The following is a 27,813-nucleotide window of genomic DNA, read 5'->3' as shown; positions in this document are numbered from 1 at the left end:
CTTGCTTAATCAGTACACAGACAGTAGTAATGGATTGGAATTTTTCATTCATTTCTTAATGTTATTGGTCATTTTCCATTAAATTATTTTTTAAAGTTTTTTTAAAAATTAACTTTTACTGAAAATATATCCATGTACAGTTGACTTTATAGATGTGATCCATGTGATTTGTTTTTTTTAGATAATCAGGTAAACCTCATAAAATGATTATGAATTTTATATACACAGGATTCATACCACTTTCAAAAAGTTATATGGATACTCTCACAGCTAATAATTTTGCTTTCTAGGCAATGAATCGCTCCCTGGCTAATGTGATTCTTGGAGGCTATGGCACCACTTCAACAGCTGGTGGAAAACCCATGGAAATTTCTGGCACACATACAGAAATCAACCTTGACAATGCAATTGACATGATTCGAGAAGCTAATAGCATTATTATTACTCCAGGTAAAAAAAAAAAAACAAAAAACAAGAAAAGCAAATAACCTGTAATAGCTGTTGGAATTGGTTATTTTTTTTTTTTTAAATTAATTTATTAGAGACACACAGAGAGAGAGAAAGAGAGGCAGAGACACAGGCAGAGGGAGAAGCAGGCTCCATGCAGGGAGCCTGACGTGGGACTCGATCCCAGGTCTCCAGGATCACACCCTGGGCTGAAGGTGGCGCTAAACCACTAAGCCACTGGGGCTGCCTGGAATTGGTTATGTTAATACAGTTTTTTATCATAGGGAAAAAGTTGAATTGGAGCTTACTCAGTTTTGGAAATATAATGGAAACATCGAAGCAACCCTGTGATTACCAACTAAAAAATGTTGAGCATCTTTGGCCTAGGTTAATATTTTCGGGACTTACATAGAGATCTTACAAATCAAGGTAGTCCAGCTCAAGCCATGTCTTCCTGTGATTCTGTATGTATGTTTTTGTCATGTTTGAGTCTTGCTTTTTTTTTCTCCTTGATAGTTTTTGGAATTATTGTCAATATTAAATTAGATATAGTGTATGAAAGTATCTAGTTCACTCATTAGACTCACTCAGTAAATAGTAAATTTAATCTGTTTCTTTTCAAAAGTAAATATTTAAAAAATCATTGAGAGCCATGTGGTTTCCAATACAATGAGCTAACCTGCCTAGTAGAAAGGATTTGGCCTGGGAGTGACAACACCTCAGTTTTGTTCTGAATTTTGCCTCTTAACAATTGACGTGACAGTGACCAAGTCATTGACTCTCCCAGCCTCGATTCCCTGATTCTCTGAGGGTTAGCTCAGTTTTCCTTTATTTTTTAATTTTTTCCTCTATCTTTCAAATTAAAAAAAATTTTTTTAATTTGAGTTCAATTTGCTAACATATAGCATATCACCCAGTGCTCATCCCGTCATCAGTTTTCCTTTAATCATACCACAGAATGCTCTGATATTACAGGTAATACGTTGCATTCAGTTTAAGATCCTAACTCTCTCATGCTACATAGGAGTTTTCTATAAAGGAAATCTATTGATTTGACATGTGAGTGGTTTGCTGGTTGGCTGTATGCTGAGATGTAAATAGCTGACACCCATGGAATTGAATGTTCAAGTGCAAGCTTCCTCAACTGGGGCAGTATCTTTTTCTAGAGACATTTGAAGCATGTGGTTTTGGGTTTTTGTCTCACAGGCAGACATGCTGGTGTCCACTAGTGTGTGGGAGCAGACAAACCAAATATGTTATATTGCCTGGGATAGTCCTGCATCATGAACCTGTCCCCATGTGAGGTGGTTTAGAGAAACACGGCTGGAGTATAGGGGTAGACAGATGTAAAGGATATACTCTTTTCCCTTTAGGCATTTTCTATCTAGGGAAGAAGTCAGATCAATAAACAATGCAAGGTGGGTTATGATCAGGGCTAAATTGGACTGTGTAGACACACTTTGTTTTTAATCATGAGGAAGTGAAGAAGGATTGTCAGGAAGTGAGGGTTTGTTTTGGGCCTGGAGGATAGATGGTGTTGGGGGTGAAGGAAGGCGGGGGGAACAGCTTGGGCAGAGACTTGGCATTTAGAAAGCAGGGGGCAGAACAGCAGGGGAAGGTGTGACTGATTGTACAGGGGGGATGGATGGAAAGTAGGGTTTAAGGGAGAAGGAAGGGGACTGAAGTTTGTGGTCATACCTGTAATAACAGCAGAAATAGGGAGTGCTTCTAGTTCTTTTGGCAGAGGGGGAGATTTTTAAGTTCTTTTTTTTTGGAGACATGAAGTTTGAGGTGGAAATGGGAGAGTGGACATGCCATCCTGGAGCTCAGACAACAGGCTGATATTGGACACAGATTGGGAGTCATCAGATGCTTGTTGAAGCCGGGGGACTGGCTGAGATTTTCCAAGGAGAGTGTGAGGGGCAAAACCAAGGCCCTGGGGAGTTTTGTTGTTTAAGGCAAACAGAAGGAGATGGATTCAAGGATGTGAAAGAAGAATAGTAACAAAGGTAGGAGGGGACCCAGGGAGCTGTAGTATTATCAAAACCAAGTATGAAGATAGTTTGAAAACATTTACGTGAGCCACAACCACCCCCCCCACTCTGAGTGTGTGTGCAGACACAATTGTGTGTGTGGTATGGTGTGTGTGGGGAGGGGCTGCTGAGCAGTAACAGACCATGCAGAAGATTGAGAAGGGACCATTAGAAGATGAATTTGAATATGAAATTTAGGCCAATATTTTAAGTTCAGAAGTTTGCTTTCATTTCTGGTCCTGTTAACAGATTGCCTTTTTTTGGGCATAAAAAGATGTTTTGATCAAGGCAGAAATTATTGTTCCTAAGATTTCAAAATAAAAGAATCACATTGTTCTGTGTCCTTAATATTCTTTGCAGGCTATGGTCTCTGTGCAGCCAAAGCGCAGTACCCCATCGCCGACTTGGTGAAGATGCTCTCCGAACAGGGCAAGAAAGTCAGGTCAGTGCTGGGGGTGTGAGGCTTGCAGTGTGTGTGTGTGTGTGTGTGTGTGTTTAAGAAAAGGAAAATTGAGGACTTGCGTTTAGATGACGTTCTTACGATGGAGTTTTACATATGGAATCACAAGTAAACTGAGTCATAAAAACCCTATTCTACCTTCAATCCTGTGACCTAGTTTTGCTGTCTCTCAGACCACAGAACCTAAATACAGGCTCATCTCAGAAAGGGAAACTTTATTATACTGGGTCTCAGGATTTTTACTAATGGGAACAAACAGAAGTCCTGTTTCTGGTTGGATTTGGGGGAGGAGGTCAAATAAAGCATTAGAAACCACATCAAGATATATCTTTTTGGTTTCTTGTGTTCATTCGGATTGAAGAAAAATATCTCAAATGAGAGGTCTTTTGAAGGGTGAGTGAGACCCAGTGGTGATCCTGTGCGCTGGTGAGTGTCTGACTGGGTTCACTTTCCTATTCTTCCATGAAAAAAAACTGTTGCAGATGTTCTTTTCCTAACACCATACACTTTTTGAAATAAGAATTAGGGCAGTCGCCGTGCCTGCTGCCTGGCATTTGGGCACAGAACTGTGCTCTTGGGAGGATCTTGAGCTCAGGCGAGAAGTTGAGGACTCTGCATTTCCAGATTATTCCCCATGACTTTGGATGAAGGATTTGAGGAATGTAAAGATGGGGTCAGTGGTGACAGACCGTTGTAGTACTTTGCATCTGACCTGTGCACAGTCAGTGAAGGGACTGTCTGGAGTTATTCCCTGGGAGGATACCTGCTGCTTCTTTGCTAGAGAAGCTGGTTCTTTAGCACTTTCGTTAACATGGTACCACAAGTCAGAGAGACGTGCTAACTCTATTATTAAATAAAATTCGTTTGTTCACCAGAATGTTAATGTATGCTGACAGAAGTGTTAGTGTCTGTTAATGAAAATTCCTTTTTGACACCTATCTTGCATTTTTTCTGGGGCAGATAATAAGAAAATAAGCTCAACCATGTGCCCAGAATTAGAGTGTCTGTGCAAGACTGGGTGCAGAATCCTGCGTGTCCCAGCTATTAAGAGTGGTGAAGAGACTTCGATGATGAAATAAGTGCTTCTAACATCTTACTTTTTTATTTTAAAGATTTATTTATTTATTTGAGAGAGAGTGAGCACACGAATGGAAGGGACAGAGAGAGAGAGGGAGAGAGAATCTCAAGCTGACTTCATGCTGAGTGCAGAGCCTTGATGAACCTTGATCTCATGAAGCTGAGGTCAGGGCCCTGAGATCACGACCTGAACTAAAACCAAGAGTCTGGTGCTTAGCTGACTATGCCCCCCTACCCCCACCCTGCGCGCCTCAAGTGGGTCTAACATTTTATTTTAGTAACAGCTGCATTTTTTCTCTTCCGTCCTTTCTTCTCTCCCTCCTTCCCCACTCTGCTTTCCTGCTATCCTTAGTGCATTTCAAAGACAGAGTCAAAATACTATTTTGTGGTAGGACCAGCTTTTCTGTGTTTCTATGTTTAGTGTAATCTTAGAAAATTGAAGATAGAGGATGAGAAAAATCACCAACTTCGGTTTTTGATTTTCACATACAAGGTCTCATTTCGGTCCCTAGTTCCTGTTTTCTTATCCAGTGTTAAATGGGCCTGCCCTTTTAACCACACACTTGCCACTTGAAGCATTTGCAGACCTACACAAGAATGTGTTAAATAATCTTTTATAATTTTCCTAAAAAGAAATTGTTTTTCTTTATTCAGTCCACATGTGAGAAGTCTAATGTATTAGTAATGCCTTCTATTATCACAAATATTTAGGACATGAGTGGCAATCTTAATGAAGTAGAGAAAGATGTCTTTCCTGTCCTAGTTATCCTTTGAGAAGGGGATGATTAATCTAACATACTTCTCTTATTACCCACTGATGAGCCCATGTTAACCCAACATTTTGGAAAATCAGTTCAGGGTGAGGTGGATGCAATGTTGGGGAGCACCATGACTGTGGGGTAGCTTGATAGAAGCAGGATGTGAGGGGAAAGGAATAAGAGGGATGGCAAAAATGACCTGAAAGGAAAAGGGATGAGACAAATGAAATTGCAGTTTCTGACCTGATTAAGATTTCATTTTGATCATGAGGACATAATAACATAAATTGCTATTTTAGGATGATTTCTGTCACCTTGTGTGGGAAAAAATAATTACTTAAGCTGTATGGGAGGTATTTAATGAAACATATATGAATAGTATCTCAATTATAATTTGTGTTTTATTGAAGTAATTTTGTGCACAGAACATGAGACATTATATGAGTGTTCGTCATTTCACATAATTGTCATAGTTCAAATAATTTTTTAGTAATAACCTTATTAATAATTTATTATGTAGGATCAGAGTAAAATTGTTCAGTCTAATTTCTCTATTTGTGAGTTAGGAAAAGTTAGCTGACATTGATCAATTTCATAATAAAGATGAAATTATATATTAACATATCACTGTTTTTTTACTGTGATCTGTTGCATTTTCAACATGGGCTTTGTAACAAGTTATGCAGATTTCACGTTTGTATTAAGTGGAAGATTCCAGAAGTGTTCTTGCTAACACAGTGACAGTAGATTATTCTATTTTTCCTTTCTAGTTTCTGAGTGGAGACTTTTTATTTAAAGGGAGTGATAGAAACTCTTGATTTTTGTCTGATGTGCATTGTTATCTTTTCCTAGGAGAAATGCAGATTTCCTTGATGAAGTTAGGAATATGTTTATCCATAGATGCTAACTTTTTTTTTTTTGAGATGAATGTCTGTTTGCACAAGAGATGGCTGCAGCATTACCTCGTGTTTTAATGAAATAAATCTGTATTTACAGTTTGCAGTAATTTAGTCCTTTCATCACCCTGTGGAGCTCCCACGGTGTTCATTGAGCACAGCTGCTGGGCCTCTGGTTCTAGTAGATCTTTGTGCCTCAGGACCCAGCATGCCTAGCATCCAGATGTGGTGACATATTCGCACACATCCCCCATGGAAATGTGCCAGTGTGGACATACGATTGTCATCAATTAGTTATGCCCAAGTGGTGCCAAGAAAAATTGCATCTGTCATACAGTCTGTCTGGCTTCATGGCCCATGATTGATTTAGAGACACTCTTGTTTTCCTTTACTTTGGCTATAGTCATAACATGCTCACCGGGAGCTGAGATTACATAATGAAGCACATGACATTTCATGACAAGGGCTCATGAGTGCTCACGGACTTAGACTTTCTTTAGTGGCCAGTATATTGTTACTTCCCAGTGGCCCAGAACACCTCTATAACTTACCTAACTTATGCTTGATCTCTAAAAGCATTTTATTACAAAAATCTTATGCTATAAGATTGCAGGCATTTTTTTCTCTTTATTTCCCGATAGTTGGATTGATAGGATGTGCTTTTTATTATAAAGCAGAGATGGTGTTCCCAGTGAGTAATTCTTGGAAAGATGTGTAAATTTTTTTCTTTTTGCAATTAATCACTGCTTGATTTTCTTTTCAGAATCCTTTCTGAAGCATCAAGCAGTGATTAATTGCAAGTCTTTTGAATTTATGAAACCACCTTTCAATTTCTGTGATTTGACTAATTGATGTTACACATTGCTTTCCTGTTAATGTTCAACTATATCTTTCTATTAATAATTTGTTGATAGAAATTTATTGCTAGGTATTGAGATAAAAGGATGCGTAAGCCCAGTCCCACTCTCAAAAGTTTGTGGTTTCCAAGAAAACAAACCTATCAACAAATGAATCAGTGAATGCATTCTATTTAATGTGATAGTGTGCTAGGAAAAGTAGAGTAGAAGGAGGGTCAGAATGCAAAGGAGAGGAGCAGTTAATTGTCCAGGGGACATTTTAACCTGTTTATGCTACTCATTTTTTTTTTTCTTTGGCAGATTTTTAAAAACATTTAATCTTTTTTTTTTTTTTTCATTTTCTGTCTAAATACATCTAGCTGCCAATGGTATTTATGGTCTAATAGTGTTTTTCAGTCTCATGTGACATGGCTACAGGTTTAAATATACATTAGTTTTGCTAAGGAATCCATTCCTTGAAGATATTTCAAGATAGATTTTGTCAGTCTAACTGGATTTTCTTTGTTCATGGATTAAATTTAATTCAAGTAAACAGAATTTAGCCTTCATAGATTTGTTATATATTGGGGTTCAGGAAGAGATAGAATATTCAAATTTTTAAAGTAATAAAGGCACATGTGCTTCTGAAGAGAGTAGATACTGGTCCGATGAAAGATTTCGTATTTGAGTAAAGAAATAAGACATTATTAAGCATTTTCATGACAGCTTTGCGATACCTTCTTTTTAAACATGACTCTTCATGTTAACGACCATTCACTGGACAAATAATTATGCAGTGTTTTGTGCCAGACAGTGTTCTAGGTCCTGAGAATACATCTGTGAATACACAGATGAAAATTCCTGACCCTGTGAAATGTACTTTCCCTGGGAGGTTATTTAATAGGCTTTAAGATATTCTGATTCAGAGATACTTAGAGCCCCATTGTGTTTCCAGCTCAGATGCTAGTTGAAATGACGACAGACAACTGTAGCATAGATTATTGCATCAGAGTTTCAGAGTTACCACTGGTACTATTAGGTGATGAATTAGCCAGTGCTTCAGGTTTTCTGAAACAATATGATGTATTTCTTTGCACTTTGTTCTGAGCCTGTCTTTTTGAAAAACATAGTGTGAGGAAGGTGATTACAATGGGAGTTATTTGTGGAATTAGTTGTATGAATAAACTTTTGGTGGAAGAGAGGAAAACAAAAGAAAGTATGCACATCCACTCACATCTGTGTTCAGCCTATTGTATAGAATTGCCAGTAATTTCTCAGATCAGAGGGGTCTGTTGTGCTCTTTGAAAACAACCCTCTTCCTCCCAGATTCAGACTGTTGGCCAGACTACCTTTGGCTTTCTGTGTATACTGCTCACAGCATATCGGTGTGGTGGAAAGAAAGCGAGTGATGTAGGTGCTTTGTACAGCCTCTGCTGTACCATTCATTCCAGGACTCATTTCTTTCACTGTCTTGTCACAGGCATTCTGGTGGTCTGAGGGAGCAAGGCTTGCTTCTGATGAAACTGGCACCTCTGACCATCAGCGTATTTTTTGGCTTCTTGTTCTGGTATAATAAACTCCGAGCTGAGATTCCTTTTTTTTTAAATTTTTTAATTTTTTTAATTTTTTAATTTTTTTTGAGCTGAGATTCTTCAATGAGGTTCACGTACGTGTGGCAGAGTATAAATAAATAAAAGTCCTTTGCTCATTTTGTGTTCCAGTTCTTCAGTATCTTGCATGCAATTTCCATCTTATGGTGTTCACCAGCCATTGCCTTTCAGCAGCCATTCAGCAACGTCATTAGGCTTATTCAGACGGGAAGATGAAATTATGTATGATTTTTACCACTTCTCTGTAATATGCCACAATATAGTATTTTAGAACATGAGTGGCAAATAGCATTTAAGTTGTTTCTGTGATATCATTCTTCATAGTCTTGTTGGTTATTTTGAAATAAAAAGCACGTCAGTGGTCATGCACCTTCTATTCTGGGCTTGTTTGCTGGATTTGGTTCAGTGATGGAAAAAAGACCAAAGTTGGGCACAATCTATAGAAACATCCTCAGAGGGGAATGGGTAGTGTTGTAATGTGGTTCTGCAGAGGGCTGCATTGATGTTTGCACTTCTGTCTGACCTGATCCTCCTTAGATGACTTCTCATTCTTTGGGTGACCTCAGTGTCACAGGCTACATGCATATAATGGAAAATGTGATGCTAGCCCTCTGTCAAACATTTTCTCATTCACAGTCATAGAGCAGATTTCCATTATTCTATATTAGAAAAATTGTGCCCCTGAGACATTTTTGTAAGCTCTTTAACATTCATAATTTTTTTCCTGAAGAAGGGAAGGCCATAGATGTGAGCACCAGATTTCAGATCAGAGTAGCAGTTCAGTCCTTATTTGCCTTCAAAAAAAGAAAGAAAGGTACATAAAGTTTCTCTAATTCTGGCTGTTGGAAAGTTCTAGGAAATTAAATGAACTTTTTTTTTCTTATTCAGAATTGTATAAGTGAGTTCTTCTGAACCACCACTTCTAAGAACTTTCACAATTTCAAAGAGGTGGGTGTCTATCCTTTTGCCCAAGAAGCCTCACCAGAAAGTTAATTCTACAGTGTTTCTCATTAATTAGTTTTGGTGGACAGCAATTGTCTGGTCAGGAGGATTTTTTCCCCCACTGTTTCTCTTCAGATGAATAAGCTAACCTTACCCAGCTGGTCCCAGCCTTTTTGCCAGTAAGGATAATTTGTGTAACATTTGCGCTGTTTCATGTTTTATAAGGTTTTATTCTAAACTGCATTTACTACAGTTATTTCTTAAAAACAAAACAAAACTTGTGCTTTTAATTAGTGACTTGTAGCTGTTAATCAGAAGTTCTGATGAGAATGTGATAACCATAGAAACCTGCCTTTTTAGAGCCCACCATATTTTTCACAGGTGATATGGACGGTAAGATTACAAAAATAATTGAATATAGTAACATCTTTTTATTACCTTCATGGACCCTCCTCAGAATGGAGCATTGCCATGTGCAAACATAGAATCCAAGAGTTCTTATGGTGTATGTAGCCCAAATGAGTGACTCTTCATCATGTCTGCTGTGGAGCTCCCTGCCTGTTTTGTGACAGGATACAGTGCACACATAGTTGGTGTAATTCTAAATAGAAGAGTCCTGCCTTAGGAAATAGTTGGATTGGAGAATCTTTAGGATCTATTTCAAGTCTTTTTTAATTTTAATTTTTATTATTTTAATTTTTAATTTTTTAGGTTTTTATTTTAATTCCAGTTAGATAACATACAGTGTAATATTAGTTTCAGGTGTCCCAAGTCAACACTTCCATACAGCACCTAGTGCTCGTCACAGCAAGTGCACTCCTTAATCCCCATCATCTGTTTTACCCATCTCCCACCCACTTCCCCTCTGGTAACCCCCAATTCTCTATAAGTAAGAATCTGTTTCAGTTAGTATCTAAAATACATGAAGAACTTCTAAAACTCAACACCCAAAAAACAATCCAGTTAAGAAATGGGCAGAAGATGTGAATAGACACTTTTCCAAAGAAAACATACAGATGGCCAACAGACACATGAAAAGCTTCTCAACAGCACTGTTTGTCAGGGAAATGCAAATCAAAACTACAATGAGGGGTATCACCCCATACCTGTCAGAATGCCTAAAATCAACAATGCAAGGAATAACAGGTGTTGGATAGGATGCAAAGGATGGGGAACCCTCTTGCACTTTTGGTGGGATTGCAAACTTGTGCAGCTACTCTGGAGAACATAATGGAGGCTCCTCAAAGAGTTAAAAATAGAACTACCCTGCGATCCAACAATTGCACCACTAAGCAGTTACCCAAAGAACACAAAAATACGAAGTCAAAGGAATACGTGCAGCCTGATGTTCATAGCAGCATTATCAACAATAGCCAAATTATGAAAGCAGCCCTCATTCACCGACTGATGAATGGATAAAGATGATGTGGTGTTAAAAAAAAAAAAAAAAAGATGTGGTGTATATGTGTATATGCACAATGGAATATTACTCAGCCATCAAAAAGAATTAGATCTTGCCATTTGTAATGACATGGGTGGATCTAAAGGATACTACGCTAAGTGAAATAAGTCTGAGAAAAATACCGTATCTTTTAAAAGTTCTATAGTGAAAGGTTCTCTTTTATATACCTTACAATTCCATGGTGACAATTATTCTCTTAACAATCTTTGAAGATTTTATTCCACTGCCTTCTGGCTTCCCTTGCTTGGAGATATTACAGATTGAGTTCCAGACCACGGCAGAAATCTCTTAAGGCCTTGATCTTGGATTTCCCAGCCTCCAGAACTGTGAGCTGGACATGTCTGTTGTTCAGCCACCCAGTTTATGATATTCTGTTATATTCTATTATAGCCCAAACAGACTAAGACATTCTTGTTCAAGGACTTGAATGGCTTTCTCCCTGAGAAATGTCATCATCATTATCACTCTTGAAAAAATTCTTTTACTGGAGATCTTTGGCTGGTAAGTGACAGAAATCTGAGAAATCCTAAAGTAGAGGAATAAGGAGAAAAATGAAGTGACTCCCAGAAACCCGTTCTGAGTCTAGAAGCTTGACCCTGCCTTGTCTGTAACTGCAAGAGGGAGCAGCAGCTCCAGGACGGCAGAGTGAGGCCCAGAGCCATCCCTCCGCCTGGTTCTTGGGCTGACTAGCAGCTGCCAGCCATCCATGCCCATGCCCCAGCCCTCTGTTTTGACTCTTAAGATTTTATTGATTTATAAATGTTTATGGTTAAAAATGGGAAGAATAAATAGGCTTTCAACAAGTGAAACTTTAAAAAAAATTTCCCTTTGTTAGGTCTTTTTCCTCATTAATTTGTCAGCTTCGTAGGAGCTTAGAACAACATATTTAGGAAAACTTTGAGAAGATGGTATTGGGAAGGCAGAGTTCCCAAATGCAGTCAGTGTATATTTGAAAATATAAAACACAATACAAGAAAGGAAATTAACCCTTTGAACATCTTGAGTATAAAAACACATTTTGCTTAGTGACTAGCAAAACATAGGACCAAATAGTTGAAGGTTATAAAAAGATTTTGTGTGTGTTTTTTTTTTTATCTGAAGATCCTCTGCAGTATATATTAATAGTGAGAGGCTGGAAAATGGAGAAAACACTCTAAATACTAGAAAAAGGCCCAGTTGACTCTGCAGTTTCTTTGCTTATTGCTGAATTGGGTTACTTGGCTCTTCTTCATGTTTTATTGCTGAACCAAATCTGGATATTTCCATAATGCAAGAAGAAAAATGTAGTTTATGTGAACAGTTGTGGTAGGATCCATGTGGCGAATGTTTTATACTCTTTACTAGTCCCACATGTCCTAGAACAACTGCTCTAACGCACCCTGGTTAGGACATGTTGTCTCCATGGCCCACGGTCATGGGAATTCACATTGTTGTGTCCCCTTTAGAACATGTGGTGTCTGAAATGTGAAGTTGCGAAAAAGTCTAAGAGTGGGGTTTATATCCTTGTGTTATAAAAGAAGCTTAAAAAGTATGGTGTTTTTTTGAATTGCTTCTTTACCGAGTTTTATCCAATTCACACAATATTTACACACAGCTTGTGTATACACTCTCATTTGTTTTTATTGTTTCTTGGTTAATTTAAGAGGCTCTGAAGGTTGGGTTGTTTTTATTTGAGTAGATTATTCCACTTTTTTTTTGAACTGTGCCTGGCTCTATTTTCTAATCAGACACTGAGGCCTTAGTTTTTATTACTAAAAGTTTTTTAGAGTTTCACAAAAGACTGTCTTTTTCTTATTTGAGAGAGGAAAATAGCAAAAAAAAAAAGTGTTGAAATTTTTCTTGCTCTAAAGCAAAGAGATTATCTTAATGATGACCTTTGTTGTATCTGTTAGGTGAGAAAACAATACTTTTTTTGCCTAACAGTATCTGTGGAAGGGTTAAATATGGTTTTGGAAATTTGACTTTATCAAGTAAGTGTATATCTGAATATTAGTTCTGACTAAGTTCCCAGTGAGTCCAGTATTCACAATTGCTGGCCTCAGTCTATATTGGCTATATAATTTCTTTTTTTTAAGATTTTATTTATTTATTCATGAGAGACACACACACACACACAGAGGCAGGGACATAGGCAGAGAGAGAAGCAGACTCCATGCAGAAAGCCTGATGTGGGACTCGATCCCAAGACTTCAAGATCACAACCTGAGCTGAAGGGAGATGCTCAATCACTGAGCCACCTGGGTGTCCCTGACTATATAATTTCTTTAGTCTTTTGATGTAGTTGTAAATGCAAAGAACTTTTGGCTTTTATTGGACTACATTGATATTTACTGGAATTTCAGGGTTAAAAATTAGAAAACCAACTGAGAAAACAGTGACATCAAACCATTTGTTTAAATGTAAAAATGTATATTTATTTTTATGTAAATGATCATTAAAATGTATCTTTATTTGCAAAAATATACACACTCATTTCATTTATATTACACAAATGTCCTCGAATAGAATATTCCCGTTGCAGGTTAACTTTTTAAAGTTTTATTGCGGTTGGCATTGGTCTAAAGTATTTTGTATAAAAAACTCTTTCTATGAAGTATCTCACTAAAATCTCACAATAATCCTTTGAAGAAGTTTATTTTCTATCCCATTGGGCACAGAGTAAAGGGAGGCATAAGAAGCCAACTGTCCAAATGCTGTGAATATGGGCAGTAGCACTCGAGAGCTTTCACTGCTATTCTTTACTACTTCCTTAAATTCTTCCTCTAAAAAGAGATGTAGAAGGTTTATGAGTATACCTTACTGGGCACACTGTGTTCCTTAAAACACGTTTCTTCCGTCCTTCCCTTTGAGTCCTCATAAGGAGTGCCAGTTGCTGTAGGAACTGATAAAGGAGACATAGTTTCTGTACTCAGTGTTGCTCCCAGTTTGGCGAGCACAGTCATGTAAACAAGTTCCATGCATCATAAGGAGGAGGTACAGCAAGAAAGGGTTCTGGGAGCATGGAACGTCTTTGTGTAATCTCATTTTAGTATTTATTTTCCTTCTGTAGAATCTTCTTATGGACAGGGACAGCAGATTCTGCTTTGTTAAGCATGTGTACAATAAAGATAATTTTCCTGGCTCAAAGGGAAGAACTAAAAGGCTAGTAGGCTTTGCATTTTGAAATTCTGGATATTCTTCATATGATATTGGATCATTGATGAGCTTTGGCCATTAGTTCCTGGAAATTGTTGGTCATGGCCAAACCAATGTCTGCTGTAATTAACTTTAATACATACTTTGGAGATTAGCCAGTTAGATGGGCCAGAATAGTTCTAAACTCACAATGACTTATCAATGTGCACATACATATTTCTACAAATTCAATGTGTTCTGTTATTTCTCTCAAAACACTGGCATTTTCTTGTAAGAGCCTTGCATGTGTTTTTCTCCAATCTTAGAGTCTTAACGTTTAGTGTAATAAATTATTATGCTAACAGATATAAAATGATCTGTCCTTTGGGATATTTGGCATACCATATTGGTTAGCTTTGTGATTATTTAGCCTTCACAACTAGCTCAACAGAAATAATGTCTTTATGCAGTCTGTAGCTAATCAAATATTACAATAACAACAAATACATTTAGAAGTCTTTGATTTCAAGTTTGGCTCAAGACACGTCAGTTAAAGCATAAAGATGATAGCCAGATGGATCAATTAAAGATAAGTGAGGGCAGTGTTAAAAACAAACAAATGAATTTAAAAATTAAAAAAAAATTATTGGAATAGGGAGGCATACAGAATTGAAATCCAAAAGTAATTTACACAGTATATATTGTTTATTCAGCTAAAATAGAAACCCTGGTTCATGAAATTTTAGGACTAGAAAGGAAGCTTGTGGTAGGCTGAATAATGGCACTGAACACTCTACCTATTATCCTACAAACCTGTGAACATGTTACTTCACATGGCAAAAGGCTTTGTAGATCTAAGGTGAGGATTTTGAGGTGGGGAGACTATCTTGGATTATTTGGGTTGGTCTGTGTAATCACTAGGGTCCTCAGAAGAGAGAGGAAGGAGTCGGAGTCATGGAAGAGGTCATAAGAAAGAATCGGAGGAAGACAATAATGACAATGGAGCAGAAGTCAGAGGGTGCAGCCATGAGTTGAGGAAAGGGGGCCGCCTCCAAAAGCTGGAAAAGACAAGGAATGAGCCTCCAGAAGACGTGCAGCCTCGCCAACACCTTGACTTTAGTGCAGCAAAACTGATGTTCTGCTCTGATCTCCAGAACAATAACATAATCAATTTGTGTTGTTTTAAGTTACTAAATATGTGGTAATTTGTTATAGCAGCAATAGGAAGCTAATACAGATCTTAAAAATCATGTAGTGCAGTGACTCTAAGTCTTTCTGAAGTCTTATGAATCCGGTTTTGGGGAGAGGTTGGGACCTGGGGGAAGGAGGAAACATTGGTGATCAGTAAGATTGGGAGAAAGGAGAAATTTTTGGTATTTAAGATTTGTTATTAACATTTCAGGGGAGCACAAATGAGTAACTTGTGGCAGTTAGTACCACTGGATTGAGGTAGAGAGTTCTTGTAGTTGTTTTGGAAATCCTGAGTTTCATTGCTTTCTCTTACTAGTGGTTAAGACCATTGCTTTTAATCAATCCACCCAGATCCTGCCCTAAATGAAGGGCTATCTCAGCTGCCGTAGCTATCTTGATGATGTTCACTGCCAGCCAGCCAGCCATTCTTTGTGTTCGTATAGGAGATACTCTTGAATCCTTTTTGTACTGAACTGGTGGTTGGTCCATCAGCTCACATTAATGAGCTTCTCTCTGACCACAGAAAAGAAGACAGAAACTTTCTCCAGCTGGGGCATTTGTTTTTAAATAGTTAACAGAAAATCCTTTTTTTTTTTTTTAAATTCCAATCCTTTTCTGTGCATTTGAAGACCATTTCTTTTGCTTTATGAAAATGAGGACCATTTGGTCAACTTCCGTTTTATTTTACCTTTTGCCTTTTTTCAAGCCAGTTGATCTTTTTGCACTTAAGAGTATGTTATTTACTAAGTCATTAGGTATTTTGTGTTTCTCTTGAAGCTTAGCTGACTACCTTCTGATCCTTTTAAGCCAGAACTAAATCTAGTTGCTTAGAGTCTAGTCAGTGATAGAAGTAAGAGTACCTTTTCATGAATGTGAGAGAACCATCTTGCCATTGGCTTGAAATTGACATTATTGGAATATAAATTGGTATTCACTTTGATTGAAAATCGTGATTGATAATATAATTTGATATGTTAGATATATTACTAAGAGTCTTTGTAAAGGAAAATGGCTTTTTCAGACTAAAATTTTTTATTTCAAGACAAGGTTTTTTTTTTTTTTTTTTTTTGAAATTATTTTCTTCTGTCATTACTAAACAATGACACATCCCAGCTCCACAATTTAATTACGGAATCTCTGTCCTTATTGAGGCACATACTCCTTTAGGTCTTCCATACCATATTTAGAACATGGAGTTAAAATACTCCGTCAGTACCTGTGTATACCAAACAGTGCATTAAAATACATAATAATGGTTTCCATTTAAATTCTTCCTGGCTGAGATTTGGTAAATCTTGGTAATCCATTTTATTAGGTATTTATAAGGAACTATTAGCTGGGAAAAGAGAAACATGGACTCTGTCCATTTAATCAAATGCTCCTTGATGAAAATGTACTTATTTTTCTAACTACTGTAATTATTTCTAACTACTCATTCTTCTTATTGGCTGGTTTCAGTAAAGGAGCTCTCTGAAAGTCTTTTTTTTTTTTTTTTTCTCTTTGGAAGTCTTTATTTTTTTAATTAAAAATATTTTTTTAAAGATTTTATTTATTTGAGAGAGAGAGAAAACATGAACAGAGGGGAGGGAGCAGAGACATTTGAAGACTCCCTACTGAGCAGAAAGCCCAATGTGGGACTCCATCCCAGGACCCTGAGAGCATGACCTAAGCCAAAGGCAGATGCTTAACTGACTGAGCCACCTGGGTACCCCCAATATTTTATTTTTTAATTTTTTTTTTTAGTATCCCTGTTGTGGTATGGGAACAGGGGCAAACTAGTTTGAGCTCTCTAAGATCTTGCAAATATCCTGTTCCTCATCAGGCTTTACTCCCTAGTTTGAACATGTGCTGATGATTTTTATCTGAGCCAGTCTTTAGTATGGTGGTTACAAAATGGTGGTTTTAATCCCACCACATTTATCAGTGGACTGTCTACCCTCCCCGCCTCCCTTTCAATTTATGAATCTGTCATCAGTCTTGACTTATGAATTCCCATTTTCTCCAGTGAGTTATAATCTATTACCATCCATATTTTTAAAATTGTTTTTAAAATTTTTATTACTGTCCTTATTTATTTTGATGTTTGAATTATTCTTACATACTTTACTGTCATGTGTCCCTTAAAAGCCACATATCCTTGCTTTGTGCTCTGTCCTTTTTTTTACTTTTTGCAATTACACAAATTCAGTCTTTCCCTTTTTTTTTTTTTAATTTGAATGGTTTATTACACTTAAGTGAGATTTACCTTCTCTAAGTCTGCTTTATCTTTTCTTTACTGCTTCTGTTATTACACATGAACCTAAGGGATGATTCAGCCATCCTCACCATAGAAGAAAAAGTTGAAAGTCCTGATTCGAAAACTCTGGTGCTTGTTCACAAAATCAAGTACCTTTGAAACTTCCACTTGTCTTTTTCTGAAGTCATGCAAGCAGCAGACTTAGGAGTATATTTTAGTTATTTCAATATAATGTGCTTTCTAGGTCTGTTTTTTATAGTCATGCTGAAAGTACTATATTATTATTCTTTCCTTCTCTCTCTGTCTCTTCACATCCATCATGGGGCTCGAGCTCATTTCCCAAGATCAAGAGTTGCATACTCTTCTGACTGAGCCAGCCAGGCACCCTAAAATACTATATTATTATTGAAGTAGTAAAATGATATTTATATTCATATTTGAGGTTCAGTAATAACAAGCCCCATTTATTGAGCATATACTTTGGTTCCTGGAGAATTTTTTTGAATTTTTTATATATAAATCATATAAAAAAACACTAAAATTTTAAAATAGGTACCTCAACCAAAGAGTCCATTTGACATTGCAGAAATGCTTGTTCCGAGGCCATTTGAAAAGAGACACAGTACTAAATACAGCTTGCATTACCACAGGGAGAGGGGGAACATAAGTTGTCAGTATTTTGCATTACTTTTGTTTTTCAGATTGATTGAAAACCCTGGTTTGGTATAGAATATGATATTAAGATAACAATATCTCATTTAAAAAGAAAGCTTGTTTTCAGAGAACATTTTGAAATTTTACTCAAGTGTCAAATTGTTATAGTCTCCAAAATGATGAAAGAGTTTTTGGTTGAAGGGCTGAAAACCCTGGGATGCTCGGGTGGTTCAGTTGGTTAGTGTCTGCCTTTGGCTCACAGCATGGTCCCAGGGTCCTGGGATGGAGACCTGTACGGGGCTCCCGGCTCAGCAGGGAGTCTGCTTCTCCCTCTGCCCCTACCTCCCCCTTCGTGCACACGCGCGTATTCTCTCTTTCTCTGTCATAAATAGATAAATAAATAAAATCTTAAATGAAACAAAAGAAGACTGAAAACCTTTATAAGGTGGTGAGTTTGGGTGACAATGGTCTGGAATGAACTAATGACTGCCCTTAATTTTATTTTCACTAGAATAAAACTACAGCTAGCCTACTGAGGGGAAAGATGATGAAGTAGTTGAAAGAGATGAAATAGTTCATTCTGTTCAGGTAATCTCTAATTCCCACCCTTAGTAATTTTTCAGAATCAACTTCCCAAGCATTCAGCAGGTACTGGGTGTTACACTGTGGTCGATACTTTGCATACTGAGACTTATTTTTCTCTTTATGTCTATTCACGCAAATGTTTATTTTTTGTTTTATAGCTCATAGCATTGTTGAAACTTTCTGGGCTCTTAATTATTCTCAAAGAACACTGTGAATTGGATTTTCGAAACTCTTTATTTCACTCATTCAAGCAGAGATAAACAAATATTTCTCAAGCCTCTTCTATGCAGAATTTTCTCTAGCCTTTGGCAGGATGTGGGCTTATAGGAATAATGGGTTACTATTCTGTGGGAAAACTGAGACAGAGAGAGTTGGCCCAACATCGACATAACTAGTAAACCAGAGCTGTTAACTAATCAAAAATACCTCTCAATTGCTTGACTCTACTACTATATTATGTAATAGCTAAAAATTCAGACTCTTGAGGCAGAAAGACCTCTGAGTTTGAATCCCAGCTTAACTATGTGCTAAAAACGTTGGACAAACTACATTAGCATATCATGAAGAGCCAGCATTAGCCATTGTGCCGAAATATATGCCAGTCCCCTCTTATCTACATTCTTGCTTCTTTTTGTTAGATACAGGAATACAGCTCTATAGCCTTGTTTATTTAACTGAGGACTGGGCTTGTGTCATTTGGTCTACATTTTATTCTTGATGGAGATTTTTTTAAAAAAGATTTTATTTTTTTAATCATGAGAGACACAGAGAGAGGCAGAGACATAGGCAGGGAGAGAAGCAGGCTCCATGCAGGGAACCTGATGTGGGACTCGATCCTGGGACTTCAGGATCACGCCCTGGGCTGAAGGCAGGTGCTTAACCGCTGAGCCACCCAGGCGTCCCCTCCTTGATGGAGATTTTTAAAGATGATTAAAGGTAGAATGAAATAATATATGAAAATCCATTTGTAGAATGTAAAACCATATAACAGCATGAAGTGTTAACTCATTTTAAATGAAGTTAATTTTTTTCCACCATAAAAAATGTACATTCTATTCCCTTTGGTGCCTTTGAAGCTGGGAGGATCCTGCTGGGCCAAGGACATTGATCTGATTGTCCTCCTATCCCTTGGAAGTTTGATGACATGGTTTGATTCTCCCTACAAAAGTATACATTCTCTTAGAAAATTGGGAAAATATATTTTAAAAAGGGGAGAAATAAAATGATTATCTGTTGTATAACTGCTTAGAAGTAACTGTTTTGTTTCCTTTTAACATGAGATTTCTGTTTTTTATTTTTTTTAAACATAAATTGTTGTTTAGGAACATTCAGTGATCCCAGAAGGAAGATGATATAAAAGTGAATTTGGTAAAAGACAATATTTGTCACTTGATGTCTTTTTTCCCCTAATTGGAAGACCCCCACTAATTTAGGCTCTTCATTATCACTTTTAAAGATGTAGAAAATCACTTATTAGCTATTTGGGCAATATAAATGGCCATTTTTAAAAAAATATTTTATTTATTTATTCATTATATATATATATATATATATATATATATATATATATATATATAGAGAGAGAGAGAGAGAGAGAGAGAGAGAGAGAGGCAGAGGGAGAAGCAGATTTCCTGCAGGGAGCCTGATGCAGGACTTGATCCCAGGACCCCGGGATCACAACCTGAGCCAAAAGCAGATGCTCAACCACTGAGCCACCCAGGTGTCCCTAAGTGGCCCCTTTAAAGCTCTTTTCAGGTCTGCTTTTTGGGAGGGGTCAATCCCTGTGTTGCTTTAATCTCTTTCTAGCAGGACCTGTGTTAAAATCGAGGAGGCCTGGTTTGGCAGCAGTTACTGTGAAAAATAACAGGGCATCTTAAAGGACCATAACTTTTATATGAGCCAGCAATCTGTTGTGGTGGCTGTAAATGCTAATGCAGCCTTAGGGATTGTCAACGAAAGATCTCTGGATATGATTTTCTTGCTGTGCCTTATGGATCTAGATCACATCCAGTGTATTGTGTTCACTTTGGAGGACTGAGGTTTGAGTTGGATGTTGACAATGTAGAAACAGGCAACTAGAACAGCAGTAGGTCCTGTCAGCATTGAAAAGTTGAAAGAATTGAGGATGATTGCTTAGTAGGCATCCTAGGCTAGCTCAAAGGAGTCCACATATAAAAGAGGGAATAGACTCATTAAGGCTCCAGATGGCAAATCTATAGACCTTGGAAAGCAATAAGATGGGGTTCCCTTTGGCTGAATATGAGTGTGTGTGTGTGTGTGTGTGTGTGTGTGTGTGTTTTATGTAATTATTGGGATTGTCTAGTAAAGGAATAGACCTCAGGAAGGAATAAGTTTCTGGTTATGGAAAGTATTTAAGCTGAGGTTGGATGGATCCCTGCCAAGAACCACTATAACATGCGTTTCTTTGCTGGATTCTCTCTCTCTCTCTCTCTCTCTCTCTCTCTCTCTCTCTATTGAGCCTTTCTTATGTATCAAGCACTGTGCCTAGTCTGAGGAAACAGATCAATACGGGGGGCAAGAGCCTGGATGAAATGACTCCAAAGATCTCATTATGGTGGTGGTTGAAAGAAATTGCTTAATGCTTTGATTTATTTTGCCTTAATAAAAATGTGGAACTCTGATTTGTGTATTACTCTCTCTTTAGCATGTTGCTATCACATTTCTCCTGGGAGTGGAGTAATGCTTCATATCATCCTCTGCAAGATTGCAGGCCTTTAACTCCTGTACACGATAATATTTTACTCCAGTTTTGAATGTAGAGGTTAAAGTTGAATGTGGAGTCAGCTTTTGATGGAATAATGTTGATTTTTCATGGCAAGTGTTTAATTCCAGGCTGTCTTACATAAGTTTTTAAAGATGCAAGATTTATCAGAAAGTATCATGAGAGAACATAATGCTTATTAAATGTAAGGTGATATTATTTATTAATGTTGTTGGAAATTCACTGTACTTAAAACTTATGAAGAGTCAGGTTCTAAGGTTACACTTACTTTTTGAGAGGAGTTATCATTTGTGTATACTGAGAGATTAAACCTCCAACTTCAATATTTGTAGATTGATCATATATCCGGACTAGTTTGAGCCCTGCATGTAGAGATCAGATAGTACCAGGAAAAGCAGAGGCGCCAAGAACAAAGTGTGCAGATTTGGAGGTGATGTTGGGGTCTCTGTACATTTTGGCCCATCATGTAAGGACAGCTGTTCATTTGTTTCATGTCTAGGTTTGGAATTCACCCAGTTGCAGGCCGGATGCCTGGTCAGCTTAATGTGCTGCTGGCGGAGGCTGGGGTGCCATATGATATTGTGTTGGAGATGGACGAGATCAACCATGATTTCCCAGGTAAGTTGTGGGGGCGATGGCGAAGTTTATTCTTAGTCTGAATAAAGTGAGGCCAGTCTTAGAACATAGATTGTGGGATTACTGAAGACCTCCTAGTCAGATGAAGAGTAACCTGCTCCTAGTAGGTGTGCAGTTGAGGTTAAATAAATGACAGACAATGGAATAAGGTACAACTGGTTTGTAAGCGGCATGGGTAGTTTTGTGCCTATGAGGAGATCGGGAGGGTGGTAAAAATCTTGGGAGGCAGTGGAGCTTGTTGTGGATGACTCTGAAGAGACCTGGCCTGGGACCTGAGTTCTGACTCTCACTTTTGGAGCTAGATACTCAGTCTCAGTTTCCACATTTGTAAAATTGCTTCTGTTGACAATTTAATGCCTAATTCTTGTTGACATCTGAGATTTTACTGGTTTCCAGTTGTACCAATTCCTTATCAATAAAGTAGTTTTCTCTTAAAGTACTAGGATTTCACTGGTTAAGGTGCTGTGCGTTCTGGCTGTCATTGGGTAGATGTTGAATGTTAATGACATTTGGCTCAAGATCAATTTGTTAAAATTAAACCAGTTCCCTCTGGCAAGTATCCACTGTAAACTTAAAAAAATACTGTTTATTAGAGGAAAATAATGAAGTTGTATGTATATCTACATTCACATGGCATTTTTGGCAAAGTTCTAAGGTAATTTATATTGTAGTCCTTAAAGAGGGAATTTGGGCCATTTTAATTTTATGCCCCCTTTCAGATTTCACTGTTGCTAAATTATGTATGAAACCTGCCAGTTCCAGGAATTATGGACACAGCTTTAATACAGTACAGACGCTTAGACCATTTTCTTTTAGACATCAAATAGCATCCTATGTGGTTATTTTAAAAGATGAAAATGGGATGCAAATCTTATAACTGGCAAGATCATTTTGAGATAATAAAAAACTGTAAAGTTAGATTAGGCAGATCCATTGAGGGGAGGGGAAGTATAATAATGCAAGCTGTAGTCAGGGTGCTCAGGTTCAGATGCAGGGGAGGGGAAGTATAATAATGCAAGCTGTAGTCAGGGTGCTCAGGTTCAGATGCAGGACCTACTGCTTTTTAGCTGTGTGGCATGCTAAGTTACTGAGCCTCTCTGATAATCAAGCTCTTTGTACAGTGCCTGGCATAAGTGTGTGTCCTATAAATATTGGCTTCTGTTACTGTTACTTCAGAGTCCAGAAGTCCAGATCACTATAATTTGCCTGGAAAAAATGAAAATGACCCATTTGAGTTTTATATTTTCTCTCTCTTTTTTTTCCTTTATGGTGTAGACACTGATTTGGTCCTTGTGATTGGAGCTAATGACACAGTGAATTCAGCAGCTCAGGAAGACCCCAACTCTATTATTGCAGGCATGCCAGTCCTCGAGGTCTGGAAATCAAAGCAGGTAAAGTTTCAGACTTGTGTTTCATTCTAACAATCAAGTATCTCTTAAAACATGCACACAGAATTGTCCTGGTTCACTTGGTGAGAAATGCTGATGCCTCTTAGGAGTACTAGGAGCTAGAGCAGGGGTAGTGCTCTCGCTATCCAGCTTCTGTCTATTTGGTGATCATCAGAGAACCCAAGAGAATGCCCTGCTCACCATTAGAACTAGATGATATTATCTGGGTGGATTAACAAAATCTGTAACCACAGCTGAAAAAAGAGCTGTGAGTTTTTGGAATGAGTCTGGCTGGCTTCCAGATAGAGTCCAGTGAAGCAGATGGCTTCCCTCTGGGACAGTGAGTCAGTATCATCGCCTTCATATATGGAGAGGAGCACATTTTTTTCATTTAATTTTTTTGAAAGGGAATTTGTTGTTGTTATGGAGTGTCTAGAAGAAAGGTGATTTGGAAATCCAAACTATAACATGGCATAAGGAAGCAAGGCCTGCTCATGCACATCACCTCTGTGGAAGTTAACTGCTGGGTTATAGAGAACTCAGGCTTGTACACATCCACTGCCTCAGCAGAGGGCAGGTCTCTTTACTGCTCTCAGGTCAGATCTGCATTTTAATAGTCATGATTATGTACATTTCCCTTTAATTTTGTTTCTTTTTATTATAAATATGTGAGCTTGACATTTGTTGTGGGTGATGTGCACTTGTTCATGTGTAGATGAAAAACTATTGCATTGGTCATCAATATTTGAGAGTTTATAGAATGTATTACTGTACTAAGGCTGTGTGAAGTGTGAGTAAATTTAAACTGCTTCCATTTTTGGATAGATTGCATGTCCTAGACTACCATAGAAAGGTATTTCATTGCCTTGAGAACTGACTTGATATTTAACTGATTAGCACCATCCATAATTCATGTAATTGCAAGTGAGTATAATACACCGGTGTGTGAGATGGGCTTAATTCTTCCATTTTACTTTGTAGGAGCATAATATCAGTTATTAGTACTATCTTGTGATGGGCTCGATTGCTCTTTGCGCTTTGGTCTTGGAACCTTCTGATACACTTTAAAGTGATAGAATAAGAATCATACCATTTTCCCCACTCAGTTACATTTATCTTAGGATTTGTAGCAGAAGCTTATGCACGCAGTTTGTTCTCTTAAGCCCATTCAGAGAGAGATGCTTATTTTTCTGACTAGAAAATGTTACACAATCTTTATAGAGAAAAGCATGAAGAAAATCACTCAGAATCTTAATCATTCATAAATAAAATATTTTTTTTAAGATTTTATTTATTTATTCATGAAAGATAGAGAGAAGCAGAGACACACAGGCAGAGGGAGAAGCAGGCTCCATGCAGGAAGCCCGACGTGGGACTCGATCCTGGGGCTCCAGGATCACGCCCTGGGCCGAAGGCTGGCACTCAACCGCTGAGCCACCCAGGGATCCCAATAAAGTATTTTTAACATGATTTTTCTGTCGTGGATATAAGTATGGGCACATTTAAAAAATTAAAGCTAATATAGTGTAAACATACATTTAAAAACTACTCCTCGTGTATTTTAGAAGTCTCTGTGTTCAGGACTTAGTAGTAGTACATGCTTTATTCAAAGTTAGGGCAAGGCAGTGTTGGCATGTCTATCATGTCCTAGTCAGGTCTGTGAAATACCCTCACTCCCTTCATCTTTGCTCCTTAGGTCATCGTTATGAAGAGGTCCTTGGGTGTTGGCTATGCTGCAGTGGACAATCCAATCTTCTACAAACCTAACACGGCCATGCTTCTAGGTGATGCCAAGAAGACATGTGACGCACTGCAGGCGAAAGTGAGAGAATCCTACCAGAAGTAAAATTTAAAGACCAAGCTGTGGTCTGACAAAGCCACCTCTTTCCATTGTGGGAACAGGCAAATAAAGGATCATTAGATACAGCTGATAGACATCTGTAGCAAAGTTCTTGGAAGAAAAGGAAGACTGAAGAAAAAGCAAACGGGGATTTTTCAGGAGAATTGATGCCTCAATTTTGAAAAAAGATGGAAAATTCTACATGTCCCTCTGTGCATAGTTGTTGTGTAATGAATTCTAAAAGTATTTTATAAAAGGAGAAAGAACAGCCTCATTTTAGTTATGTTCCATTTGGATTTTTAAAAATTCTTCCTCAATAGTCAGCTGGGTTTTAAGAAATCAAGTCTTTAGGATCTTAGGACTTAAATTCTATATGTGGATCTGAAAAATCTGACCCTGTAAACATTACAGCTACCTTCATTTATGTTTTTTCAACAGATGTTACTGATTTGAAACTTTTGTCAACTCCTGAGCTATCCTCTTACCATTTAACCATAGTCTGAATTAACCATATCAAATTGGCTTCAGCTTTTCAAACTGTACTTTCAATTCTAGGTTTCAGGGATATATTTTCTGCCTTCTATTTTAATACATTAAAAGACTAGATAATCTTTCAGAGATGCTGGAAACAAATCATTTGCTTTGTATGTTTCATCAGGACACCAATGAAACGTGTAATTTGAAATCAGTATTGTATTTTTGAAAATCCCATTTCCAATCAGAGATCTTTTTTGGATTTTAATCAATTTATAATGTGTATTACTGTATTAAGTGCACTTGAATGTAATTCAACTATTTGACTAATAAAATGAGTTCATCATGTTTGCATAGAGATGTAGCAATTATCTCTGGTAACAAAAGGATAAAGGGAATAGTTCTGCTTGTTAACTAATATCTGGGGAAGACTTGCTACTATGAAAGCGATGAAATTAGTCCATCTCTTAACTGTTGGCAAGAATTTTTTTTTTTTCCAAATCAGAATGTGTTTTGAGGTCTTCTGTAATTGATAACATTTGAGAAAAATGGTGGCATTTTTTTTTTTTTAGCTACCTCTTTGTTTATGCACCAGTAAAGATCATGTCTTTTTGCAATAAAAGTGTAGATTTTCTTTGTGACTTTGCTACTGTGCCAAAAGTTCTACACGGGTGAATGTATGATGGATACTTGGGATATGTCTCTCTATATAACTAATTTGGTACTAAGTTTCTTGAAATCATTATAAACACATAAAAACTATCTCTGAATCAGAAAAAGAAATAACTGGTGTGAAATTTTTTTTTACTGTAGTGCTTATGTTTACTCAGTTTACAACTCAGAGTACCTATTGGTTTGTTGACCAGCTTCGGTTTTGCTGTGCCTGAGATTAAGGGGTGTGTGTGTGTGTGTGTGTGTGTGTACAGGTGTTTTATTTTTTTATTTTTTATTTTTTTTTTGTGTACAGGTGTTTTAAAGCAGAAAACACTTCTTTTTAATTTTTAAGTGATAAATGCAGTTTGCTAATGGATCTCCGGTATTAGTAACTTCATCTGAATTATATTATGAAAGCTCTATTAGAAAAAAGTAAATAGTATATTCATTTATGTCCTTTTCCATTTCTCAAAGTAGTTGTAGATATATCTGGAAAGCAGCGATTTGATTTTTTTTGAGATAATTCCTGCATTCAGCTTAAACTAAAAATAATTACACTTGAATTTATTGTTATTCATAGTATTTTTCTGTATTTTCAGAAGTTAGGACCTCATTCTTTGCTGCTCACTAATCCTTTGTCATCCAGTTGTAAGAACTGAATTGAAAATTTATGGTCCAGTTGGTTTTACTTTACTTTATTGGTTAGAATATTAACTGATTTTTTGATACATAATTTCCTAATACTCTTAAAGGTTGGTGGCCTTGGATTATTTACAGTGGAGTCTAATAGCAACAAAAATAAGCATCTATCCATTTTATAGATGCCTTTTTCTCTGCTAAACTGGAAGATATGACTTCTTTGTATTCTTGTATTGCTCACAGTATATATATTGATATTAAAATAGAAGTAATGAAAAAAATCCATTGTACCCCACAGGCTGTTACCAAAAAAAATTACAGGGGGATAGTGAAATACTAATGTTGATGTCTCTTTTAGTCCTTTTCAATAATCCTTTATTTTCTCTTGTTTGTCTTAAGTTTGTCTTAAGTTTGTGTTTAAGTTCTGTATCTAAGTAAAAAATGTATATAAGTAAATGTGTAGATTTTAGTACATTATATGTTTCTGTCTAACTGTGGACAGTTTTCTGGCATATAAATCTTTTTATCATTCACTCTACATTTTTTCTAGGGATTGGAGTAGAGAGGACTGATCTTTTTCTGCAGTGAGCGTTTCAGGCATTTATGGACTCAGAGAGTAACCATTAGGTATCTGGTAATGAATCTGGATAATGGGTCTTGGCTTTTTTGATTCCATCCAAGTCATGGCCCTAACTTTTTAGATTTTGCTCTTTTGTCATCCAACGTAAATATGGGATATCTTATGTATCAGTCAGCTTTAGGGTTTAGTTCAATTTATCCTATCCCAGAGCCTTATTATGTATAATTAATAACTCTTAACTCATGTGTTCATCTGACTGAGAGGCAAATTTTCAAGTCCCTGAAGGCCTAAGTCTTGTGAATTAAAGCATTTTAGTACTGGAAAGTTGGACAGGTCTTTTGGATAGCTAGGGGAGAATAGTTCAAATGTCTAATTTATAGCTTTTGCCAGTTTTTGAGAGTGTTTGCCAACAAATAATATTGGTTCAGAATGGTAAGAGAAAAAAAACAACGAAAACTCTATACTCCAGTGTCAGCAACTTGTATATTCCTGCTGCTCTTTAGATTCTCAAAGGAAAGAAGAATTAATTTAATTAACAAGGAGGAAAAAAAAAAACTT

The 27,813-nt window shown here is 37.1% G+C and overlaps 1 protein-coding gene across 4 annotated transcripts in view; it reads left to right on the top strand.

The window, feature by feature from the left end:
* The window catches only part of NNT (nicotinamide nucleotide transhydrogenase), a 94,793-nt gene extending 68,777 nt beyond the window's left edge, over positions 1-26,016 (top strand). For all 4 annotated transcript variants that reach the window (XM_077896027.1, XM_077896025.1, XM_077896026.1 and 1 more), the window contains 5 exons: positions 291-450; positions 2,841-2,922; positions 21,544-21,662; positions 22,956-23,071; positions 24,765-26,016. In XM_077896027.1, the coding sequence (XP_077752153.1) occupies positions 291-450; positions 2,841-2,922; positions 21,544-21,662; positions 22,956-23,071; positions 24,765-24,914 (627 nt within the window). In that variant the 3' untranslated portion in view covers positions 24,915-26,016. The remainder of the gene's footprint in view (positions 1-290; positions 451-2,840; positions 2,923-21,543; positions 21,663-22,955; positions 23,072-24,764) is intronic.
* Positions 26,017-27,813: the final 1,797 nt, after the last annotated feature.

Source organism: Canis aureus, chromosome 4 (genome assembly GCF_053574225.1).
Source record: "Canis aureus isolate CA01 chromosome 4, VMU_Caureus_v.1.0, whole genome shotgun sequence".
NCBI lineage: Eukaryota > Metazoa > Chordata > Mammalia > Carnivora > Canidae > Canis > Canis aureus.
Note: the sequence above shows the minus strand (reverse complement) of the source record. Positions and strands in the feature narration are given on the sequence as shown.